Source organism: Chiloscyllium plagiosum, unplaced genomic scaffold (assembly GCF_037043375.1).
Source record: "Chiloscyllium plagiosum isolate Xiang-an unplaced genomic scaffold, Cpla_swu_hap1 HiC_scaffold_9, whole genome shotgun sequence".
NCBI classification, from domain to species: Eukaryota; Metazoa; Chordata; class Chondrichthyes; order Orectolobiformes; family Hemiscylliidae; genus Chiloscyllium; species Chiloscyllium plagiosum.
In genome coordinates, this window is record NW_028270147.1 from 11,930,687 (window position 1) to 11,954,717 (window position 24,031).

General features: G+C 43.2%; 1 protein-coding gene across 2 annotated transcripts in view; it reads left to right on the forward strand.

The window, feature by feature from the left end:
* adgrl4 (adhesion G protein-coupled receptor L4) overlaps positions 1-18,750 on the forward strand; it is a 164,981-nt gene extending 146,231 nt beyond the window's left edge. For both annotated transcript variants that reach the window (XM_043698670.2, XM_087990402.1), the window contains 3 exons: positions 875-966; positions 6,729-6,897; positions 15,914-18,750. In XM_043698670.2, the coding sequence (XP_043554605.1) occupies positions 875-966; positions 6,729-6,897; positions 15,914-15,976 (324 nt within the window). In that variant the 3' untranslated portion in view covers positions 15,977-18,750. The remainder of the gene's footprint in view (positions 1-874; positions 967-6,728; positions 6,898-15,913) is intronic.
* Positions 18,751-24,031: the final 5,281 nt, after the last annotated feature.

Genomic DNA, 24,031 nt, shown 5'->3' on the forward strand with positions numbered 1-24,031 from the left:
TAAATTCGTTCACAAGATGCGGGTGTCACTGACTAGACCAATATCTATTGCCCATCCCAAATTTCCCAGAGAGCAGTTAGAGTCAAGTACATTGCTATGAGTCTGGAGTCACATATAGGCCAGACCAGGTAAGGATGGCAAACTTCATTCCCTCAAGGAGATTAATGAAATAGATAGATTTCCATGACAATGGGTCCATGATTACCATTAGGCTAACATTTTATTCCAGGTTTTAAATCCACAATCTAAGATTAAGTGGTAAACCATTCAGGACTAAGATGAGGAAGAATTTCTTCACACAGAGAGTTGTGAACCAATGGGAATCTCTACCAAAGAAAACCGCTGGGGCCAGTTCATTAAATATATTCAAGAGGGAGCTGGATGTAGCCTTTGTAGCTAAAGGAATCAAGGAGCATGAGGAGAAAGCGGGAATGGGATACGGAGATTGCATGATCAGCCATAATCATATTGAATGGGTAGTGCAGGCTCAAAGGACCTCTTGCAGTTATCTTCGAAGTTTCTATGTTTAACTGAATTCAAATTTCACCATCAACAATGATGGGATTTGAACCAATATCCAAAGAGCATTAACCCTGTTTTGAGCTTTCACTTAGTCTTCATCTCTGTACCTCTCTCTCTCTGTCAGTCTCACTGTCTATATTGCCTTCTGTCTCTCTGTCTCTGCATAACTCTGTTTGCCTTCATGTCTTGTTTCTCTTTCTCTGTCTTGTTCCTTGTCAATCCTTCTCTGCCCTCAGTTTCTCTCTCTCTCTCTCTCTCCTTACATCACTCCCTGGTTTCACTTCTCTGTTTCTCAGGTCTCTGACTGATCCTCTCTCTGATTTGCTTTATCATGTCCGTTCTTAATTTTTAGGTTAATCTACTGGCATTTGGAGTCATTATCTACAAAGTATTCCGACACACTTCCATGTTGAAACCAGAAGTGAGCTGCTATGAAAATATTAGGTAGGTTTGAAACCAGGAACAATTCTAGCATTTTATGATGAAGTTTATTGATAAAATTAAGCTTTTGGGGTTGGCATTTTGTTAAAAAAAAGTATTTACCACTCTGCTGTCATTTCTTTTATGTCTATTATGAAATATAACTTTTTCTGAAGTAATTCATAAAGTCATACAGCACGGTCAGCCCATGCTGACCATAATCCCAAACTAAATTAGACCCAGCTGCCTGCCCTTGGCCCATATCCCTCCAAATATTTCTTTATTCATGTTCTTAGTCAAATGTTTTTTTTTTTAATTATGTAACTGTACCCATATCCACCACTTTTCCTGGAAGCTCATTCCACACACAAACCACCCTATGTGAAAAGAAATTGCCCCTCGGGTCCTTTTTAAATCTTTCTGTTCTCACCTTAAAAATATGTCCCTTAGTCTTGAAACGCCCCACCATGGGGAAAAGACACCTGCCATTCACCTTATCTATACCCCTCATGATATTGCAAACCTCTCTAAGGTCACCTCTCAACCATATATTCAAATATACTCCCCTGATTATTATGGGAATTATAATATGAAGATTGACATTAGTGTCATCGAAAGTGTAGGCAATTTTCACAATATAGTGTGATTCTAATCATGGGTAGGGTTGTTTTGAGGGTTCGTAGGATCACAGAATCACAAAATATCAAAGCGGCCCTTCTGCCCAATGAGTCTGCACTGCCAAAGTATAGTACTGTATATTAGTCCCACTTCCCAGCACGAGAACCATAGCCTTGAATGTTACAACTACAAGTGCTCATCTGAGTATTCTTAAACGTTTATGAAGCTTCCTGCCTCCACTACCCTCCCAGGCTGTATATTCTGGATCCCTACCACCCCCTGAGTGAGAAAACAATCTCCTCAAATCCCCTCAAAACACCCTGCCTTTTACCTTAAAATTATGCCCCCTTGTTTCCACCAGGCTGCTTTCTGTCCACCCTGTCGCTGTCTCTCACAATCTTGTACATCTCAGTCACATTCCCTCCTTGACCTTTTCTACTCTTAAGAAAACAACTTGAGCTTATCCAACCTCTCTTCATGGCTAAAACACACCATCCTGAGAACATCCTATTGAATATGAAACAAAAACAGAAACTGCTGGAAGAACTCAACAGGTTCAGCAGCAACTGTGAAGAGAAAGCAGAGTTAATGATTTGAGTCCAGTGACTGGAGTCCGACATCACTGGACCCAAAGTTTCTCCAGTAATATCTATTTTTGTCTCAGATTTCTAGCATCCACTGTTCTTCGGTTTCCCTTCTGGTGAATCTCCTCTGCACCCCCTCCAGTGCAATCATATCCTTCCTGTAGTGCACAGAGTAGAACTTTTCATGTAGTCCTTTAGCTCTGGCCTCACCAAAGTCCTATACAGCTCTAACATGACCTCTCAGCTATTTTAATGTATGCCACTACCTAATAAACTCGATTGCTTCATATGCCATCTTAACCTGCCCGGCCACCTTCAGGAATCTGTTGACAAGCTTCCAAAGGTCTCTCTGTTCCTTTGAGTTTCTTTCCATTCATTGAGTATTCCCAATTGATTGAAGGTACAATGACTTTGTCTAATTCTCAGGTTATATGAACAGAATGGCTTTAGGACGGTTCAAAACACAGTGGATAAATCAGTTCGATAACGCAGTAGGTGAAATCAATTTGTAACTGGGTGACCCTATAGCACCACTGATAGTATGATTCAAGGTCCAATTGTTAGAGTGTTTAAAATATATTGGGCAGGGTGACTCAGTAGCATCATGAATAGGGCAGTTCAAGACTAGCTTCAGTGAGTAATGGACTGGGTGCCTCAGTGATCTATTGAATAGGGCCTCTCAGTTGGACAATACACAGCATGGGTCCATAGTTACAATGAAAAAGCTTGCTTCATGTCTCATTGTTCAAGATGGAATGAACAGTGCAACTTGCTGAAGTGATGGATCCATCTTCAAATACATGCTCACCCCTTTGCCTGCCACACCTCCTTCCCCACCTGAGCACCCATCATCAGCATGAATTCCACTTACCTTTATTGGTCAGTGCATTGAGTATAAGAGTTGGGACTTTATCCATTCAGGGATATTAGTGAGGCTTCTTTCAGAATACTGCGTGCAATTCTGGTTGTCCTTCCAAAGGAAGGATGTTGTTAAACTTGAGAAGGTGCAGAAAAGATTTACAAGGAGGTTGCCAGAACTGGAGGGTTGGAGTTATGGGGAGAGGCTGGATAAGCTGGGGCTTTTTACCCCGGAGTGTCAGCCTTATAGAGGCTTATAAAATCATGAGAGGCATGGATAGGGTAAATAGCCAAGGTCTTTTTGGAAGGGGTCCAAAACTAGAGGACATAGGTTTAAGGTGAGAGGGGAAAGATAAAGAAAGAACCTGTGGGTAACTTTTTTCACACAGAGTATGAGGCATGTATGGAATGAGCTGCCAGAGGAAGTCATGAAGTTGGGTCCAAATACATTTAAAATGCATCTGGATGAGTATATGTACAGAAAGGGTTTATCGGGTTATGGGCCAAGCACTAGCAAATGGGACTAGGTCAGATTGGGATGTCCGTTCAGCATGGACGAGTTAGACCAAAGGATCTGTTTCCATGATTCTATGACTCTGTGACAAGAAGATATGTTTTCGCTATCTATATCAAAATCTTCCATTATTTGAAAGATCTCTTTTCAGTCAGTCCTCATTTTCATTAGTGTATAAGATGTGAACATCACTGCATCACTGTAACGGCTGGGGCAGTTTCAAGGACATTTCAGAATGAACAATATTGCTGTGGAACTGAAGTGGCATATAGACAGAATAAGTACAGACAGCACATTTCAGAGGTGGGACTTTTACAGCAAGGCAACAGCTACCATTGCTGATACTAGATTTTTATTTAAGATACTTGCATTTTCTAAAAGCTCTCAGCTGCATTAGGGGAATTTAAATTCATGATTTAGATATGACTGTGTTTTGATAACTATTTCCTCTAGCTCCCTGTAAACAGCTGCAGTGTGTTTGTCCTTTCCAGTTCAGAATAACCTTTTCCTTCTCATTTAAATCTATGTTGTGATGATTTGCACATTTTATTTTACCATATAACGTTTTAAAATTCTCACTGAAAAGATAATGACGGTTTCTCAAATCTCCAAGAATAGAACAGGGGTTTTGTCTGAAAATGCAGTACCAACAACAATTGCGGAAGAAACCCTTGCTTTCAAATGCTCCTTCAGACTAAGTAAGATACACCTAGTAATCAGCTGGCCACCAAGAGTAACAACTGAGGACAAAGCTTCACAAACCAGCGTGCAGAGAGAGATTGTTAATCCCCTGTGATATATAGCTCCTGTTCCAAAAGTGACAACAATATAATTCAACGAAAACCATCACCAGGCTGCTGGAGCAGTTAATGAACGTGGGTGCCACATTTGGAGGTTTCTCTGTACTTTTATTTGAAATCTCTGTGGTATCTTCCTCCTCTCACTGACACAGACTGAGGTTCAATTTCACATGTACAGTTTGAGGCAGCTTTAGTTACTTTGTACAACTCTCAGTGGTTAGCATTGCTGCCTCACAGTGCCAGGAACCCGGGTTCGATTCGAGCCTCAGGGAATGGGGTTTACACATTCTCCCCGTGTCTGCGTACATTTCCTCCGAGTGCTTGGGTTTCCTCCCACAATCCAAAGATGTGCAAGTTAGGTAAATTGGCCAGAGGAAATTGCCCATGGTGCCCAGGGATGTGCAGGCTGGGTGGATTGATGGTGAATACAGGGGTAGAGGGGTGTGTCTGGGTGGGATGCTCTTCGGAGGGTTGGTGTGGACTCAATGGGTCAAATGGGCTGCTTCCACACTGTCGGGATGCTATGATTGCCAACAAATGCTGGTCAAATGGTCTTTTTCCATAGTGTAGGGATTCTATGATTCTATTTCCAGGCACAGACCCTCTCAGTGGTCACAATGGACAGGGAGGATAGGATCACGAACAGCACAGCAAGTAGCATGACTCAGTTTGTAGACAATTGAATGGATCAGGAGCACAATCAATTCGCTTGCCTCAGTCAACCACATTCGCTTTTCTCCCAGAGTTGTTAAGGTGCAGAAAGAGGCCATTCATCCCATCATTCCTGCACTGGCTCTTCAAACAAACATCATTGCCTATCTCTCACAGACAATTTCTATGCAAGTAATCATCCAATGTCCCTCTTGCATGCCTCAATTGAACCTGGCTCCAAACTAAGGGAACGTTTTGCTGAGCATCTCAGCCAGGCCCATGGGGCTGACCGGACCTCCCAGTCACCCCCCCTTTTAATTCCCCTTCCCACTCCCTTTCCAACATGACCATCCTTGGCCTCCTCCATTACCACAGTGAATCAGACCGCAAATTGGAGGATCAACACCTCATCTTCCGCCCGGGCATCCTGCAGACTGGAGGACTCAACACTGAGTTCTTCAATTTCCAATCCCTTCCCAGCCCCTCCTCCTCCCTTCCATTCCTCTCATCGACCTTTCCTTCCAGCCACCAATCGGATTCAGTCCTCCCAATGACCAACCAGGTCGTACCTCTGCCTGTCTTCACCTATCCCTACTTCACCAGCCTGCCCCTGCCACCCCCTTTGTCTGCAGCTCCCCTTACACCCACCCCAAGTCCTAAAGAAGGGTTATGTTGACTTCTCCACCTCCTGACGCTGCCTGGCATTCTGTGTTCCTGCTTGTCTACTTTAGAATCTAGCATCTGCGTTTTTTTTTGTCACCATCACATTTCCAAGCAGCGCATTCTGAACCCTAACTACACGCTGGGTGAGAAAGTATTTTTTTCTCACATCACAATTATTTCCTTTGCACATCACTTTAAATCTATGCCCTCTCCGCCTTTTCCCTTTAATGAGCGTTAACAGCTTCTCCCTGTCCACTGTGTCCAACCTGCTCAGGACGTTTTACACGAATATCGAGGAAGAGTGATCAAGAGGAACCAATGAAACACTTGCATTTAGGTAGCACCTTTCACACCCTTGTTATCATCCAAAGTACTTTAGAAACGTAGTCACAGGGTGCAATTTAAGAAAGTTAGCAGCATTACAGTGCACAGGAAGACCACAAATACTAACATGATAATCCCATCTGTTTTCAGTGTTATTAAGGCAGTGACAAATACACACCAGGAGATCAAGAAGGCACGGGATGAATACTACCATGAAGGTAGTTGGTGGGGAAGCAAGAGATTAGTACCAGGCAGTGATGCTCAGAGCAGGAATGATGGGCTAAATGGCCTCCTTCTGCATTCCAACAATTCTGTCATTCTGAGATTGGTGAGGACTTTCATGCCCTTCCAGTAGGTACTGCCACTGGATCATTTACACCTGCCTGAAAAGTCAGACGGTAAGGAATCTGCCTTCTGAAAGTGCACAGTGGCTCAGTGGTTAGCAGGGAGCCGGGTTCGATTCCACCTTTCGGCGGCTATCTGTGTGGAGTTTGCACGTTCTCCCCCATATCTTGTGTTTGTTTCCTCTAGGTGCTCCAGTTACCTCCCACAGTCCAAAGATGTGCAAGTTAGGTGGATTGGCCATGGTTTGGGTGTGATTATCTTTGGAGGGTCGGTATGGATTCAATGGGCTGAATGGCTTGCTTCCGCAGTATATGGATTCTATGATTGTACTGTTGATTTAATCTTTGACGGTGATTGAATGACCAGCCTGATGCCAGTCTTAATTGACGATGGATGAGATCTCATGAATGTACTCATTGTATTTGGCAGATCATGTGCCCGTGGTGCAATGGCATTACTCTTCCTCCTTGGAGCTACCTGGACCTTCGGTGTTCTGCACATTATCATGGGATCCATGGTGACAGCATATTTGTTCACTATCTCTAATGCATTCCAAGGGATGTTCATCTTTATATTTCTCTGCATCCTATCAAAGAAAGTAAGTTTCACTTCTCAACAAAATGGTAAAACTTTGAAATCCTCCCAGAAACATGAAAGTGGGTGAAACGTTTTCAATGCCAAGAGGGTGGGGTAATCAATAGTGGCCACTCAAACCGAAAGGAAGGTGAAACAACATTGACAGTACCTTTTATAAATTCAGGACATACGAAAGTAGTTTACAGGAGAAAGTGAGGACTGCAGATGCTGAAGATCAGAATTGAAAAGTGTGGTGCTGGAAAAGCCCAGCAGGTCAGGCAGCATCCGAGGAGCAGGAGAGTCGACATTTCAGGCATGAACAGTCATTCAACTCTCCTGCTCCTCGGATGCTGTCTTACCTGCTGTGATATCACACTTTTTGACTTGAAAGTATTTTACAGCCAATGTAAAACTTTCGTGGAGTAGGCAATATGGGAAATATTGGAGCTAATTTGCACGCAGCAAATCCAACAAACTGCAATTAAATAAGTGACGAGGTATTGCTTTGTTATTCACTCATGGGACATAGGTATCACTAGCTGGCTGGCACTTTATTGTTCATCCCCAGTTGCCCCTTGAGAAGCTGATGGTGAGTTGCCTTCTTGAACTGCTGCAGTCCATGTGCCATAGGTTGACCCACAATGCCCTTCAGGAGAGAATTCTAGGATGTTTTTCCCTCACATAAAACCGTGCTGACCATCCCTATTAATTCCTTGCCTCTCCAAGTGCATATAAATCCTATCTTTCAGAATCACCTCCAACACCTTACCCACCACTGAAGTCAGACTCTCAGGTCTATAGTTCCCAGGCCTCTCCTTACATCTTTTCTTAAACAAAGGCACAACATTCGCCACTCTCCAGTCATCCAGCACCTCACCCAGAGTTATAGGTGACACAAATATTTCTGCAAGGAACCCTGCAATTCCCTCCCTAACTTCTCACCGCGTCCTGTCATTCTCTGAAGATTTATCCATTGCACTTGAGAAGGTAGTGGTGAGCTGCCTTCTTGAACCACTGCAGTCCACCTGTGACCCACAATGCTATTAAGGAGAGAATTCCAGGATTTTAACCCTCGTGATACGGAAGGAAAGGAATCTATTTCCTTGTCAGGATGGTTCAAGGCTTGGAGGAAATGTTCAGGGACTGGTGTCCCCATGTATCTGCTGCCCTTGCTCTTCTAGATGGAGCTGGTCTTGGGTCTGGAAGGTGCTGTCTGAGGATCTTTGATGAATTTCTGCAGTGCTTCTTGCAAAATGTATACGCTGCTGCTACTGAGCATCAGTAAGTGGAGGGTGTGGATGCTTGCGTCATGCCAATCAAGCGGGCTGCTTTATCTTGGATGGTGTCGAGCTTCTTGAGTGTTGTTGGAGCTGCACCCATCCAGGCAAGTGGGGAGTATTCCATCTCACTCCTGAATGGTGTCTCTGGATGGTGGAAAGGCTGTAGGGGGTTCAGGAGGAGACTTACTTGCCACACTATTCCTAGCCTCTAACCTGCACTTGTAGCCACTATATTTATATTGTGAGTCAAATTGAGTTTTTGGTCAATGATAACCTCCAGGGTTTTGATTATGATGGGGGGGGGTTAATTGATGGTAACATCATTGAATGTCAAGTGGCAGTGATTCGATTGTCTCTAATTGGAGATGGTCATTACCGTGTGGCAAGCAAAATACTGCAGATGCTGGAGAAACTCAGCACGTCTGGCAGCATCTGAGGAGAGAGAATAAGAGTTAACATTTTGAGTCAATTATTACTCTTCTTCAGAACATGTGATGTGTCCCGAATCAGATATGGAATGTCTCTGTGCTCCAGTCCCACTGTCATTGTTAACCCTCCAATCTGAGGCCACAGTCAACAAAGAATGGCAATATCCCTTCATGTAAAAATTATTTCCCACATGAACACATCATGGCCTTTGACCAGCAGCAGCTGATCATCTAAACCTTCTTTCCTATGAACTCGCCTCCCTCTACACTGCTCCCCTCAAGATCAGACTTCTCTCCAATGAACCCACTGTCACCAATCCAGACACATTCAGAAGTTCATTCTTGATGAAGGGCTTATGCCAAAAACATCGATTCTCCTGCTCCTCAGATGCTGCCTGACCTGCTGTGCTTTTCCAGCATCACACACTTGACTCTGATCTCCATCATCTGCAGTCCTCATTTTCTCCTCCACATTCAGAGGTGCTGTAGAATAACCAGCTATTTCTAGGTCATCCATTTCATTGAGGATGAATGGTTTTCATAGTTAAAAAGCACACAACACCAGGTTATGGTCTAACAGGTTTAATTGTTGGCAAAAGTGAGGACTGCAGATGCTGGAAACCAAAGTTTAGATCAGAGTGGTGCTGGAAAAGCACAGCAGGTCAGGCAGCATCCGAGGAGCAGGAGAATCGACGTTTCGGGCAAAAGCCCTTCATCATGAATAGAGCTTCGGAATAGGTTTAATTATTGGACTATAACCTGGTGTTGTGTGATTTTTAACTCCAGTCCAACAACGGCACCTCCAAATAATGATTTTCATGTGCTGGAGAGAGCATATGAAGAGGAATCAGCCATTCATCCCTGAACCAGTTCCATTGTTCAGTTAAATCATAACAAGAAGAACTGTAATGTTGAATGCTATTTCTTTATTTTTCTGCCTTTATGAAGTATGTTTTGGTTTATTTTTTCTGTGTTTTAAGGTGGTGACAGAAAGCGGCGACATTGTACAACATTTTTCACTATATTTTGGAACAGTAAATAAGTAAATAGATAGATAAAATAAAGAAATGCTTTTGACATCTTTCTTTATGTTACTAGCTAGCTTACTCTCAAACTTCATCTTTTTCCCCCTTATTACTTTTTTTAGTTATCCTTTAGTGGTTATTAAAGATTTCCCACTAATCTTCACCACACTGCATGCTTTTATTTTTGCTTTTATGCCATCTCTTTGTCAGCCATGGTTGCTTCATCCTTCCCTTTGTATGTTTCTTCTTCCTCAGAATGAATTTCTGTTGCGCCTCCTGAATTAACCCCACCATCTTCCCTGCTCGGTTTCCCTGCCAACCAATTCTGGCCAGCTCCTCTCTCATGCCTTTGTAGTTACCTTTACTTAAGGGAAGCAATGACCTAGTCGTATTATTGCTAGTTTGCTAATCCAGAAATTCATATAATGTTCTCGGGGCCTCTTTTCAAATCCCACCAGGGCAGATGGAACTCAAATAAGAAAAGTCTGAAATTAAGAGTTTAGTGATGACCATAAAGCCATTGTTGGAAAAACCCATCAGGCTCACTAAAGCTCCTTAGGGAAGGAAATTGCAGTCCTTACCTGGTCTGGTCTACATGTGACTCCAGACCCACAGCAACGTGGTTGATTCTTAACTGTCCTCTGGATAATTAGGGATGGATAATAAGGCCTGGATTAGTCAGCAATGACCATATCCTACGAATGTACAAAAAACATTTGCAAGACTATCTGATTCCAGCTTCTCCCTCTCAAACTGCTGGGTGAATTCTATCAAACTATGGTCACTGCCCCCTCAGGGTTCCTTCGCTAAAACCTCCCTCATTAAGTCTGCCTCATTACACATCACCTACCCTAATTAAAGTGATGTACAGCTCCAATATATCCCCCCTGCTCTTATAATCTTTGCCGTGAAAGATAAATCCAGGTGTTCCGTATGCCTTCTTAATCACTGTTAACCTGTCCTGCCACCTTCAGGGATCTGTGGATGAGCTCCATAACATCTCTCTGTCCTACTGAGCCTCCTTGTATTCCATACGCCTTCCTGTCTGACTCGTTTAGTGTTTCAAAACATTTATGTACATGGGCCCACATAACCTTTTTAAGACAATAATACATTTATTGCATCTTTTCATGACAGTATACCTTCCCAAGTGTAATTACTTGGGAATATAAATGTGTTAGAACTGTCTTGAGAGTTATGAGACAGCATTTGCCTGGGTTTTGACATACCCAGAAGTATTAGCAAGTGAATTTCTGCTGCTTACCTGTCTGTGTGTGAGGAGAAAGTGAGGACTGCAGATGCTGGAGATCAGAGCTGAAAATGTGTTGCTGGAAAAGTGCAGCAGGTCAGGCAGCATCCAGGGAACAGGAGAATCGACGTTTCGGGCATAAGCCCTATCAAACTATTCCTGAAGAAGGGCTTATGCCCGAAACGTCGATTCTCCTGTTCCCTGGATGCTGCCTGACCTGTCTGTGTGTGAATCCATACCAAAAATCACAAAAAAACAAGTTACATTCCAGCCCTTGGATTCCTAAACAGCTGAATGTAAAGCATTTAACAGCTTTACTAAGTCACTAAAGAATAAAAAAGTGAAGCAAAACACCGTTGCTAATACAGAAGTGATTCAGAATGATTACATTCAGAGCTGAGATGATTGCAAGGCATTTGCCTTCAAGTGTATTGGCTAGATATCCCCTTCATCACTGATCTGACTGTGTACTTTCTCTCATAGGATTCTGCATTCAACCCTAATACATCCATTGACTGTGTTAACCGTCTGGTTTATTTCTTCCTAAAGGTTAATTGCTGAAGGTTAACCTTGCGGTAATAGCTTGTGACAAGATCATTTTGGCAGAAAACGTCACCATCTAACTAAATAGTAAACAGATTTGAAATCACTTTTCTGGTAGCGTTCCTGTCCTCATTATTGTTCTTATTTAGCAAGGATTTCCTGATGGGCCTTAACACACAATATGCATTCTGCTGTTCAAAGTCTATTGATTCGGAAAGGTATGTGTCAACATTAGCTGAGCTTGACAACATTTCTCTTAATGCGACAATGAGGAGATAACCAATTATAGTGAGCAAAAGGTTCTATCTTCTCCACTAAGCAAGGTCAAAGGGCAAGAGCATATGACATGCTAAGTCTCTGGTCAATATTTTCAGACGTTTCCCCTTTAATCAATACTATCTATTTTCTTCTCAGTTTTAGGTCTCATTTTCCTCATGTCAACACAGTCACTTCACTCATCACTTTGATTTTCACCCGTTGAATCTTAAATATCAAAAATACTTCATTATCTCATATATAAATACTTATCAAAGTTTCCTGGTAATCACTGTCCAGAAAGAACCTAATCTGGCAGCTGTTCTTCTCTCCAAAACACAGAAAAATGCCATTCAGCCCCATTGGTCCAGACTAGCATGATCCATTTGAGTCTCCTCTCACTTTACCTTATCAACATTTCTCCCCCTTGGGATTAGAGAATCCCTATAGCATGGAAGCTGACCATTCAGCCCATCAAGTCCACGCCAACCCTCCAATGAGTATTCCACCTAGACCCACCCTATCTCTGCATTCCCCATGGCTAAACCACCTGACGTGAACATCTTTGGACTGTGGGAGGAAGCCAGAGCACCCAGAGGAAACCCACACAAACAAAGGGAGAATGTGTAAACTCCACGCAAATGTTACCTGAGGAATCAAACCTGGGTCCCTGGTGCTGTGAGGCAGCAGTGCTAACTAATGCACCTAACACTATGGGCAATTTAGCATGGTCAATTCACCTGACCTGCACATCTTTGGACTGTGGGAGGAAACCCACACAGACACGGGGAGAATGTACAAACTCCACACAGACAATCACCCAAGGCTGGAATCAAACCTGGGACCCTAGTGCTGTGAGGCAACAGTGCTAACCACTGAGCCACCGTGCCACCCTCAGGATTTATGATTACTTGGAAAACCATAGTTTGATTAGAGATAGTCAGCATTGCTTTGTGAAGGGAAGGTCTTGCCTCATAAACCTTATTGAATTCTTTGAGGATGTGACAAAACACATTGATGAAGGTAGAGCAGTGGATGTAGTGTGCATGGATTTTAGCAAGGCATTTGATAAAGTTCCCCATGGTAGGCTCATTCAGAAAGTAAGGAGGCATGGGATACTGGGAAGCCTGTCTGTCTGGATACAGAATTAGTTGGCCCATAGAAGACAGAGGGTGGTGGTAGATGGAAAGTATTCAGCCTGGAGTTTGGTGACCAGTAGTGTTCCGCAGGGATCGGTTCTGGGACCTATGCTCTTTGTGGCTTTTATAAATTACTTGGATGAGATAGTGAAAGGGTGAGTTAGTAAGTTAGCCGATGACACAAAGGTTAGTGAAGTTGAGGATAGTGTGGAGGGCTGTTGTAGGTTGCAATGAGACATTGACAGGATACAGAACTAGGATGATAAACGGCAGATGGAGTTCAACCTGGAAAAGTGAGAAGTAATTCACTTTGGTAGGTGAAATTTGAATGCAGAATACAAGGTTAAAGAAAGGATTCTTGGCAGTGTGGAGGAACAGAGGGATCTTGGGGTCCATGTTGCCATCCAAGTTGATAGGGTTATTAAGGAGGCGCATGGTGTGTTGGCTTCCGTTAGCAGGGGGATTGAGTTTAAGAGCTGTGAGGTTATGCTGCAGCTCTTCAGAACCCTGGTTAGGCCACACTTGGAATATTGTGTTCAGTTCTGGTCGCCTCATTATAGGGAAGATGTAAAAGCTTTTAGACAAGATGCAGAGGAGATTTACCAGGATGCTGCGTAGACTGAAGGGCATCGCTTATGAAGAAAGGTTGAGGGAGCTAAGGCTTTTCTCTTTGGTGCGAAGAAGGATGAGAGGTGACTTGATAGAAGTGTACAAGATGTTGAGAGGCATAGATAGAGTGGATAGCCAGAGACTTTTTCCCAGGGCAGAAATGTCTATATGAGGGGATATAATTTTAAAATAATTGGAGGAAGATTTCGGAGAGATGTCAGAGATAGGTTCTTTACACAGAGAGTGGTAGGTACGTGGAATGCACTGCTGACAGTTGTAGTCAAGTCAGCTACATTCGGGATGTTTAAGTGCCTCTTGGATAGGCACATGGAAAATAGTGCATTGAAGGGTATGTAGGTTAGTCTGATCTTAGAGTGGGATAAAAGGTCAGCACAACATTACGGGCCGAAGAGCCTGTACTGTGCTGTACTGTTCTATGCTGAAAATGTGTTGCTGGAAAAGCATAGCAGGTCAGGCAGCATCCAAGAAGCAGGAGAATCAATGGTTCGGGCATGAGCCCTTCTTCAGGAATCATTCCTGAAGAAGGACTCATGCCTGAAACATCGATTCTCCTGCTTCTTGGATGCTGCCTGACCTGCTGCATTTTTCCAGCAACACATTATCAGCTCTGATCTCCAGCATCTGCAGTCCTCACTTTCTCCTCTGTACTGTTCTATGTTCTATGTTATAGAGTCATAGAGATGTACAGCATGGAAACAGACCCTTCGGCCTAACCCTCCATGCCGACCAGATATCCCAACCCAATCTAGTCCCACCTGCCAGCACCCGGCCCATATCCCTCCAAACCCTTCCTATTCATATACCCATCCAGATACCTCTTAAATGTTGCAATTATACCAGCCTCCACCACATCCTCTGACAGCTCATTCCATACACGTCTAAGTCTTCAGTTTTGTTATAGGCCTCCTTGATGCCATATTTGGTCAAATGTTGCTTCCATGTAAGGGGCAGTCATGCTCACCTCTCCTCTTGACTACAACCCAATGAACTCAGAAACTATGAGATTCTTGTGACATCAGTGAGCAGGATTTATTGCTTTCCAAGTGTCACTTGGTAGCATGGTCAATGACACTCTCCATCACTAACCTGAGGATTGAGACTGTCCTGGTGGGCCAGGTTGGATTATCCTGCTTTTAGTGGGACATTTTCTGCATTGTCAGCCAGATGCCAGTGTTGGAGCTATACTGGAACAGCTTGACTCAACATGCAGCAAGGTAGACATCATGATTTTAGAATTTTATCAGGAAATCTCCAAGCCCTATTGCCTGCGCAGTACCCAGAGCGTATAATTAAAGAACCAGTCAATGGTAAAAAGGGGAAGACGGGAGATGATTTATTGCAATGCTACATGTTGTTATGAAATTAATGTCATTATCATCTTATCGGACCATTAAGCTGCCATGCCATTAGGGGTAATGGTTTAACCTGAAGGTCGCCCCACCTCAGGTGTGGAGAGAGGTTGAGATGGACAGTCCTTCATGGTAACCTCAGCCTGTACAGGAATTCGACCCACACTGTTGGTCTCGCTCTGCAATACAAATCAGGGTCCTGCCCAAAACGCCGACTCTGCTGCTTCTCAGATGCTGCCTGATCTGCTGGGCTTTTTCCAGCACCCCACTCTATCTACTCCTTCACAAAGCAAACATCTAAGCTAAACTAACACTCCCTGTTACAATCTACTTTCTGAAACAATAGTGGTACTTGAGCAGATATGGTGGTTCAGCATTTAGCACAGCTGCCTCACAGCACCAGGGACCCAGGTTCAATTCCAGCCACAGGTGACTGTCTGTGTGGAATCTACACATTCTCCCTGCGTCTGCATGGGTTTCCTCCCACAGTCCAAAGATGTACAGGTTAAATGGATTGGCCATGCTAAATTGCCCTGTAGTGTCTAGTGATGTGCAGGCTAGGTGCATTAGCCGTGGGCAGTATAGTGATGAGGGTGGATTTGGGTGGGATTCTTTTCAGAGGTATGGGCTAAATGGCCTGCTTCCACACTTTAGGGGTTCTATGAAAAGGCAAACCATTGCAGGCTTGCATTTGTGCAGCACCTTTCATGATCTCTACACCTCCGAATGCATTTTCCAGCCGATGAAGTCACTGCTGTAGGAAACATGGCATTGGGCATTTCTTTCAAGGAGACAACATGGACATAACAGGTCGAAAAGTGTGGCGCTGGAAAAGCACAGCAGGTCAGGCAGCATCCGAGGAGCAAGATAGTTGACATTTCAAGCCTAAGCCCTTCATCGGGAATGATGGTTTATACCCTGAGCGTCGATTCTCCTGCTCCTCGGATGCTGCCTGACCTGCTGTGATTTCCCAGCGCCACACTCTCGACTCTGAATCTCCAGCATCTGTGGTCCTCACTTTCTCCACATGGACATAATGGGCCAATTGTGTCAGATCCTGTGATTCTATTTGTGTCTTGAAAGCGCAAATTTAAAAAAAAATGAGCGAAACTTATTTCACCTTATGAATGTACTTCACAGATCCAGAAAGAGTACTACAGATTATTTAAAAATGTGCCCTGTTGCTTTGGGTGCCTGAGATGAGGTGCTTTGAGAATGAAAGGCGAAGATGAAATGGCAGAAGACAAAGAGAAGAAAGGATGCATTTCTGAAGAGACACAAGCAGCGTTGATTTGTTAAAAGATTATAATTTATTTGAAGCTTTAAATTGGATGTTGGATGGGATGGAGGGGGCACTGTGTGCAGTATTCCTTAGAATCTTTACAACTCAACATGTCTTCACATGTACCTGTTTCATCCTGTAGCTTTGAAGTCTGTTTATGTAGCTTAGATTGTTGGTGGTAACAGCAAAGGAAAGCTGAGAGGCTTCCTGTGATGTTCCTGACTTACTGGAGATCTTTAAACAATTATACTATCAGAACAGCCAGTCAGCAATGTAGAGGAATGTCATCTTAAATGCGCAAAGATATCACCCACCAGGACGGAGAGTTGTGACCTTCAAGTTTACGTTTTAATACTTGCAGTAGCACAATTCCTCTTGTAATAAAAAAGCAGACTGTTGTTCACAGTAGTCACTTGGGAAGGGGAATCTCTGGTGTTCAGTTTTTCAGAATGTGACTTGATAATTATGGAATAAAATCAGACCTTCTCCCAGTTTTCATTAGACAAGGAATTTTTCCCCTTCTCTCCCCAATCTAGCCTGGTTCTTTATTTAAAAAAAGGAGAGGAACCAAATCAGTTCTCATTCAATAATAAAAGGAAAGGGTGAATACAGAGAAGGTGACATAGGAACTGGTTTCGTCATTGGACAGAAGAAAGCTACTCAGCCTATCATAAGATGTGTGGTCCTTTTCTCATCGGACTGTCAGGTATAGGCTAACACATTCTTCATTGCATCAAGTAGTTTGGTATCCTAAAACAGCCTGCACTTAATCCATGACTAGTATTTCCTGCAGGGTACTAAATAGCCAGATTAGTCTCACACTGCTTCACAAGAATATTGCTGCAATTCAAAAAGGTAGTTTATCCCCAACTCCAATACCCCTGAATTTATTATTGAGTTCAGCACCTTCAGATTGTGAACACATTCCCACTCCTTCCCTTTCTTATAGCTTTACTTGTTATATTCTCTCCCACGATACATGTCCTCTCTCCCCTTCCCCCACCCCAGTGGGACTGCCTGTCCTTTCCAGTCTGGTGTTTCAACACACCATGTTCTTTCATTCTCACATTCCGATCACTTAATCTGAACTATCAACATCCTTGCTCTCCCAGCACTCCATCCTCCTCCATTATTTCATAAATGTTGCCCCCCCCCCCCCGCCCACATTTCACGTCAGCTCTGGTGAAGAGTCATCTAGACTCGAAATGTTCATTTGGCTCTCTCTCTCTATGGATGCTGCCTGACCCACTGTGATCTCCAGCACTTTTTTGTTTTCAGGACAGTAATTGGTGGTCTTACTGGCAATGTCCATATCCCACAATCCACCAATATCATTTTGCCTGCTATACTATCAGCTTTTCTCACTTATTAAAAAATTTTCAATGGAATGCGGGCATCATTGGAAAGGTGCATCATTGCTGCCCAATCCTAATGGACCTGAAGTGATCGAGTTAAGACTCAATGACATTTCTGTGGATCTAGAAGGGTAGACTAGGTGAGGATGGCAGATTCCAGTAATTAAATAACTCACAGTGGTTTAATGTTATCTATTATTCAATTATTCATTTAATTTAAATTCCATCAGCTGCCCTAGTGGGATTCGAACACTTGTACTCAGAGTATTAGCCTGACCCTCTCAGTTATTAAACATGTGAAATTACTACTTCATCACCATCTTCCCATCTGTTATAAACCACAGCTAACAGTGATGGAGCAGTGCGTCATGACCCTTCATGCCTTCCTCCCCAAGTTAGTGAACTCTATAGAAATCTTGTGGAGCACTGAGACAGCTGTTAAGAAAAAAAAACAAAAAATATTTCAGATTTACTAAGGATTCTGATCTATTGTGAGTAAAAGGGATAATCAATGGCTAATGTATGAGACAGGTATTAAACAAGGTGTTGGATCATGATAAATTTTGAAATTTCATGACAATCATTCCTCTGGCAAAAAGGTGAAGTTCATTCAATACCAGTAACTTCCATCTATGAGAGAGGAATCTGTCTAAGGGACGACCCTTTAAAGGTGAGGTACCTGTTGAATCTGTGGAACTCACTGCTGCAGAAAGCTGTGGCAGCCAAGTCATTGAGTGTCTTTAAGACAGAGATGGATAGCTTCTTGATGAGTAAGGCGATCAAGGGTTATGGGGAGAAGGCAGGAGAATGGACATGAGAAAAATGCCAACTATGATCAAATGACAGAGCAGACTCACTGGGCTGAATGACCTAATTCTGCTCCTATATCGTATCATCTTATTCTTTGAACAACACTGTTTGAGGGATAAGGTCTCGAGTGCAACTCTAAGGTGTCCTAAAGCAAATTAATTTCTGCCTACAAAGGCAAATGAAGCCTCAGTCTCTACCAAAAGATATTAGGAAAATCTTTTCTGCTGTCTGGTGTAGGACAGACCACAGCATTAACTTTTCAGCCTCCACCCAGTAATTCAAAAGCCAGTTGTGTTTCTAACTGAGCCAAGGTGGAATACAGCAATAAGTCAATGATGTTGCAATATGGATCAATTTGTGTTACCCATTGTGGAGACAATTAGTCCAATGAGTGTAACAATCAGAATACTGTAGCTGGATGCTTCAATCTGTTACCTTAATGTAATTCGAAGTGAATTTTAATTAAAAATGTAATCCACTTCACAACATGTCTTGATATTCATAATCAAATAAAAAATTCATAACTTTAACTTGCAAACTTTCTTTGGTGAATATAATGCCAGCCTACACCAGTTAAATGTCAAAATCATTTGTTCTTTCAACTTATGGCTTAGCAACATTTGTACCTTGCGATTAATCAGCAATGATCTTCTTGCCAAGAACTTAACTCCATGCTCATGATCTTAAGTTTCAGATCAGGTGAGGAATAAAGTCATAGCTTAATGAGAGGTTTGAAGGTTAGATTTTGTTATGAAGAGGATCAACACATTGGCATTTTGTTGAAGAGTTTTATAATGTAAATATATATTTATTGTCGGCAAAAAATAAATTCAGGTTCATTTTCATTTATGCGTTCTAATTAAGGATATTAAATTGGTTTCTTGGGTGATCCTGTAAATACTTGCGGAACGTTTCGGAGAACACCTCTGGGACACCCGGACCAACCAACCCAACCACCCAGTGGCTCAACACTTCAACTCCCCCTCCCACTCCACCAAGGACATGCAGGTCCTTGAACTCCTCCATCACCAAACCATAGCAACACGATGGTTGGAGGAAGAGCGCCTCATCTTCCGCCTAGGAACCCTCCAACCACAAGGGATGAACTCAGATTTCTCCAGTTTCCTCATTTCCCCTCCCTCCACCTTGTCTCAGTCAAATCCCTCGAACTCAGCACCACCTTCCTAACCTGCAATCTTCTTTCTGACCTCTCCGCCCCCACCCCCACTCCGGCCTATCACCCTCACCTTGACCTCCTTCCACCTATCGCATTCCCAATGCCCTCCCCCAAGTCCCTCTTCTCTACCTTTTATCTTAGCCTGCTGGACACACTTTCCTCATTCCTGAAGAAGGGCTCATGCCCAAAATGTCGATTCTCCTGCTCCTTGGATGCTACTGACCTGCTGCGCTTTTCCAGCAACACATTTTCAGCTCTGATCCTGTAAATATACAACTGTTTTGCATAATTTGTCCTTCTCACTGAGGTTGCTGAATTGCAGAGTTGATGGGAAATCCAAATTGTCCATTGATGTCAGTCCTGGTTTGGTGAGTTCAGAGACATTATCACTTCAAAATTGCAACGCAGCTTGCTTGTTTTTCCATTCTTCATTGTTGGCAGGTCAGACCCTGGAATGTCCCACTTGACAGTGTTGTGGGTGGGTTTTCATCAATAGGACAAGCAGTTCAAGATGGCAGCTCACCCGCCGCTTTCTCAGAGACAAAAGACACCAAAACATTTGAAATAAACAGCAAGGTAAAGAACTTCCAGTTGAGGTAACCATGGGCCAACAAAATTCACTCGATTTGATTTTGCTGAGGACATGTCTCTCTATGACTCCATGGTTTGATTTGATTTGATTTATTTATTGTCTCATGTGCCAAGGTACAGTGAAAAGCCTTGTTTAGGAACAGTTCAGGCAGATCATAGTAAGCAAGGACGTATAGATTACAGGGTGAAAAAAAGCATATGGGTCACGTCTCACACAGGATGTGCGCTCGGCAAGATCAACATTAGAAAGTTGAAGTTAGAGAGTCCATACTCCTACTTTCTCAAAACGTAAACTACATGAACATGAAAGGTTTAGAGGGATACGGGCCAAATGCTGGCAAATGGGTCTGCATAGAGCTTAGGATATCCATTCAGAATGGACGAGTTAGACCAAAGGGTTTCTTTCCATGCTCTATGACTCTATGAGGAGGATGTGAGGACTGCAGATCCTGGAGGTCAGAGTTGAGATTGTGGATCTGGGAAAGCACAGCAGGTCAGGCAGCATCCAAGGAGCAGGAGAATCAACGTTTCGGGCATTAACCCTCCTGATGAAGAGGGCTGAAACATTTACTCTCCTGCTCCTTGGATGCTGCCTGACCTGCTGTGCTTTCCCAGCAACACACTCTCGAGCTCTATGAATCTATATCTCAATGACAAGTATTGCCAGTTCAGGAAACCCCGAATGTGTCAACTGAAGGCTCCTTGTAGAATCAAATACATTTACAACAGAAATCACTGGCATCCACAGTCAAGAGGGCGGCGCAGTGGAAGTTACCAAATCCTAGGCCAGGAGGCCCGAGTTCAAGTCCTGTCTGCATAAGAGATGCATCATAAGTTGTCCAAACAGGTTGACTAAAACACATCTAAGTTCAGCAGGTAATAAGGAGGGCAAATGGAATGTTGGCCTTTATTTCAAACATGGCTGAAAAATGTGTTGCTGGAAAAGTGCAGCAGGTCAGGCAGCATCCAAGGAACAGGAGAATTGACGTTTCGGGCATAAGCCCTTCTTCAGGAAATAGAATGGAGTATAAAAATAAGAAGGTTTTGTTAAAACTACACAGGGCACGAGTCAGACCACAGGTGGAATATTGTGAACAGTTTTGTGCCTTTTATCTAAAGAAAGTTAGGCTGGCATTACAGGCAGACCAGAGAAGGATTAATCTGCTGGTCTGCATTTGAACAGCTTGGCTAATGAAAAAGGATTGAGTAGGTTGGGCCTGTACTCTTTAGAATATTGAAGAATGAGAGGTGGCCTTATTAAAGCGTGCAGGATTTGTAGGGAACTCAGTGGGTTTTTGCAGAAAGGTTGTTTCCCCTTGAGCGACTGTCTAGGACTATTGAATTGAATTTATTGTCACATGTGCTAAGGCACAGTGAAAAGCTTTGTCTTGTGAGCAATACAGGCAGGACACAGAGTTAACTAGGTACAGGCGAATGTTAAGAGTTTGTGAGTACATTCAGTATTCTAACAACAATAGGGTACAAACTATTGCGAAACCGGCTGGCGTGTGTGTCCAGGCTTCTGTACCTTCTCCCCGATGTTAGAAGTTGTAGAAAAACATTGCCAGGGCAGGATGGATCTTTGAGAATGCTGGCGGCCTTTCCTTGACAGTGGGTCTGGTAGATGGATTCCACACATGGGAGGTTGGCCTTTGTGATTGTCCGGGCCGAGTTCACCTCTCTCTGTAACTGTCTCCGATCTTGAATGGTACAGTTGCCATACCAGGTAGTGATACATCCAGACAGAATGCTCTCGATGGCCCATCTATAAAGGTTGGCAAGGGTATTCACCATCATGCCAAATTTCCTCAGCTGCCTGAGGAAGAAGAGACGTTGTTGGGCCTTTGTAACCAGTGCGTCCACATGAAGAGTCCAAGAAAGCTTGTTGTAGATGACCGCTCCCAGGAGTTTGACACTCTCCACTCGTTCCACCTCTGTGCTGTTAATGTGTAGGGGAGCATGAGTAACATCCCGCCAAAAGTCAGCAATGAGTTCCTTGGATTTGTCAGCATTGAGAGCTAGGTTGTTCTCAGCGCACCATTTTTCCAGGTCTTCCACCTCCTATCTATAGTCTCTTTCATCGCCATCTAAGATTTGACTGACTATGGTGGTGTCATCAGCGAACTTGTAAATGGCATTAGTTTAGTGTTTGACGATGCAGTCATGTGTATACAATGAGTACAGTAGAGGGCTGAGTACGCACCCCTGAGGGGTCCAGTGTTGAGTGTTAGTGGCAATGAAATATTGTCCCCAATCTTCACTGATTGTGGCCTTTGGGTCAGGAAACTGAGGATCCAGTTTGCAGAGAGTGGGGCTTAGTCCGAGATCATTAAGTTCAGTCATCAGTCTTGAGGGGATAATAGTGTTGACTGTCGTCAATGAGTAAGATTCTTACGTAGCTGTTCTTGGTGTCAAGATGTTCTAGGGAGGAGTGAAGGGCAAGTGATATGGCATTTGACGTGGATCTGTTGGTCCGATAGGTAAATTGGAGTGGGTCAAGAGTAGTGGGGAGGCTGGAGTTGATTAATGTCATGACTAGCCTTTCAAAGCACTTCATGACCACTGAAGTTAGGGCCACTGGGCGGTAGTCATTGAGATATGCTGCATGAGCCTTCTTAGGCAAAAAGATGATGTTAGCCCTCTTGAAACAGGCAGGGACATAATCTCAGAATAAAAGGACACATAATTGAGGCAGACATTAAGGCTGAGTCATTAAGGATAATCAAGACAGAGATAGACATTTTTAGTCAGTCAGGGAATCAACAAGTTTTCGGAAAAAGGCAGGAATGTGGAGTTAAGATTTCCTCGATCAGTCGTGACCTCATTGAACAGCAAAGCAGATTTAATGGGCTGAATGTCTTATTTCCACTCCCTTATCTTATGGAAGTCAACGTACGTGAGCCACCTAAGAAGTGGCAACCCCACATTATCTATCTTTCAGAATCTTGGTTCCGCACAATTTATTTCAAGTGCATGTGAGGGTTTCTGCTTTACCCATCCTTTCTAGAGTAGTACCAGCCTCAAGATGAAACAATTTCCCCTCAAATTCCCCTTCAACTGCATGCCTCCTAACCTAAATCTATGCCCCTGTTTATGGACTCCTCAACCTAGTTGTCCACTCGACCTTGACTTTTGATCTCTATCAAGGCTGATGTAGAGACTGATGTTCATGCAAGAACCAACAACGCAGCATCTTCCATCAAATCTGCACAATGTGGGCCTCCAACACCATCAACACAGCCATGAAACTGTGTCGGTGCATGTCCATTGTAGTACCAGCTGAAAACTATGTAATGAGACATGGACAAGAACAACAAAGGTGTCGTGTATATTGACTGTCTTCCACCAGCGTTGCCGACATTTCTTGGATTGACAACATTGAAGAAGTATTATGCAGGACTGTTTGAAGGCACCATGGCAGTGATGTACAGTACATGCATGACAGTATGGGCACCACCAGATGGGAACAGAAGAAGCAGTTATTTAAGGAAGACTTTCCAGTTAAGAAACATCTTCTAGAATGGGAACTATTTCTGCTGGAGCAAAAAAGACTATGATTGACTAGGGGATATGAGTGGACACTTGCTGTCTATTGTCCCACACAGGACTGGAAGAATCAAGTCTAAATAAATCAACCTCCTCCATTCTAAAGAATCCAATCCTAGTCTATTTAATCTTTACTCTTGACTATGATGTAGTGAAGGACCCAAGACTCCCCACGCATCATGCCAGATCTGAAAATTGATTGGAATGTCCCCGTGATGGGAAGTGTCCAATATAACAAACCAGTGACCTTTCTAGATTAAATATAAGTTACTCTTACAGCAGCTTCTGCAATTTCCATTCACAATAATTAACAACCTTTTGTCAACAGCTAGCTTGCTTGTTTCTAAATCAGAAAATAATGGATTTCAAAGACGAGGGAGTTTCAGATTGACATTCTCACTTCCAAACTGAGGCAGCACTGTCGCAGGCTCTGCTTTTCTCAGTAAAGTTGAACCTAACAAGTCAGTGATGCAGATCACTTAGTACTATTTTAAAGA